The following is a 983-nucleotide window of genomic DNA, read 5'->3' as shown; positions in this document are numbered from 1 at the left end:
TGCTGAGCCCCAGGTGCCCCGTGCGCCCCGAGCGCCCCGAGCCGGCGTGCTGAGCCCCAGGTGCCCCGTGCGCCCCGAGCGCCCCGAGCCGGCGTGCTGAGCCCCAGGTGCCCCGTGCACCCCGAGCGCCCCGATCCGGCGTGCTGAGCCCCAGGTGCCCCGTGCACCCCGAGCGCCCCGATCCGGCGTGCTGAGCCCCAGGTGCCCCGAGCGCCCCGAGCGCCCCGAGCCGGCGTGCTGAGCCCCGGGCGCCCGCAGGGATCGAGCCCCACGGGAACATGGTGCTGAAGCCGGCGCAGTTCACGGTGGAGACCCTGGAGGCTGGCATGGGCGAGGTGCTGGTCTACATCGAGGACCCCGAGGGCCACACCGAGGAGGTAGGATGGGGCAGCCCGGACGCCTGGGTCCCTGGGTGGTGGCAGGAGGGTTTGGGATGGGGGGGCCTGGATCCCTGGCTCCCCGCTTGGGTGCTGATGCCCGGGGCGAGGGGTGCTCTGCCCGGCCCCCGCATCGCCCCCACTTCCTGGCTTCCCACACAGGCCAAGGTGGTCCCCAACAACGACAAGAAGCGGACATACTCCGTCACCTACGTGCCCAAGGTGGCCGGGCTGCACAAGGTGGGTGCCCGGCTCCGGGCGGGGGGTCGGGGTCCCTCCGCAGGGCCCCCCCCCCCCCGAGGGTCCCTGGGGGATTGCTCTGGGAGGCTCCTGGTAGCACCCTGGTAGCAGTGCAGAGGGGTCCTGGGGGCCTCATGAGGGGGGCTGCCCTAAGGGGTCCCTGGGTCACTTGGGAGTCCCATTGGGGTCCCTGTTGGATATTGCACAGGGGAGTCCTGGAGGGTCCCACTGGGCACTTGGGGGGTGCCCAACGTGGGGATGTGGCATGTCTAGGTGGCACTGACCCTGGGGGGACCCAGAGCCATGCTGGGGGCTCCTTTGGGGGTCCCATTGGGGTCCCTGTTGGGTATTGCACTGGGGGAGGTC

At 72.1% G+C, this 983-nt stretch overlaps 1 protein-coding gene across 1 annotated transcript in view; it reads left to right on the top strand.

Moving 5' to 3' along the window:
• The window catches only part of FLNC (filamin C), a gene marked incomplete at its 3' end in the record, with an annotated part of 27,890 nt that overhangs the window by 22,853 nt on the left and 4,054 nt on the right, over positions 1-983 (top strand). The window contains exons 7-8 of the mRNA XM_085314943.1: positions 259-377; positions 540-617. Coding sequence (XP_085171069.1) covers positions 259-377; positions 540-617 — 197 coding nt within the window. The remainder of the gene's footprint in view (positions 1-258; positions 378-539; positions 618-983) is intronic.

This window comes from Rhea americana, unplaced genomic scaffold, assembly GCF_003343005.1.
Source record: "Rhea americana isolate MKP2758 unplaced genomic scaffold, rheAme1 scaffold_416, whole genome shotgun sequence".
Taxonomy (NCBI): domain Eukaryota; kingdom Metazoa; phylum Chordata; class Aves; order Rheiformes; family Rheidae; genus Rhea; species Rhea americana.
This window is presented reverse-complemented; position numbering and strand designations above follow the sequence as displayed.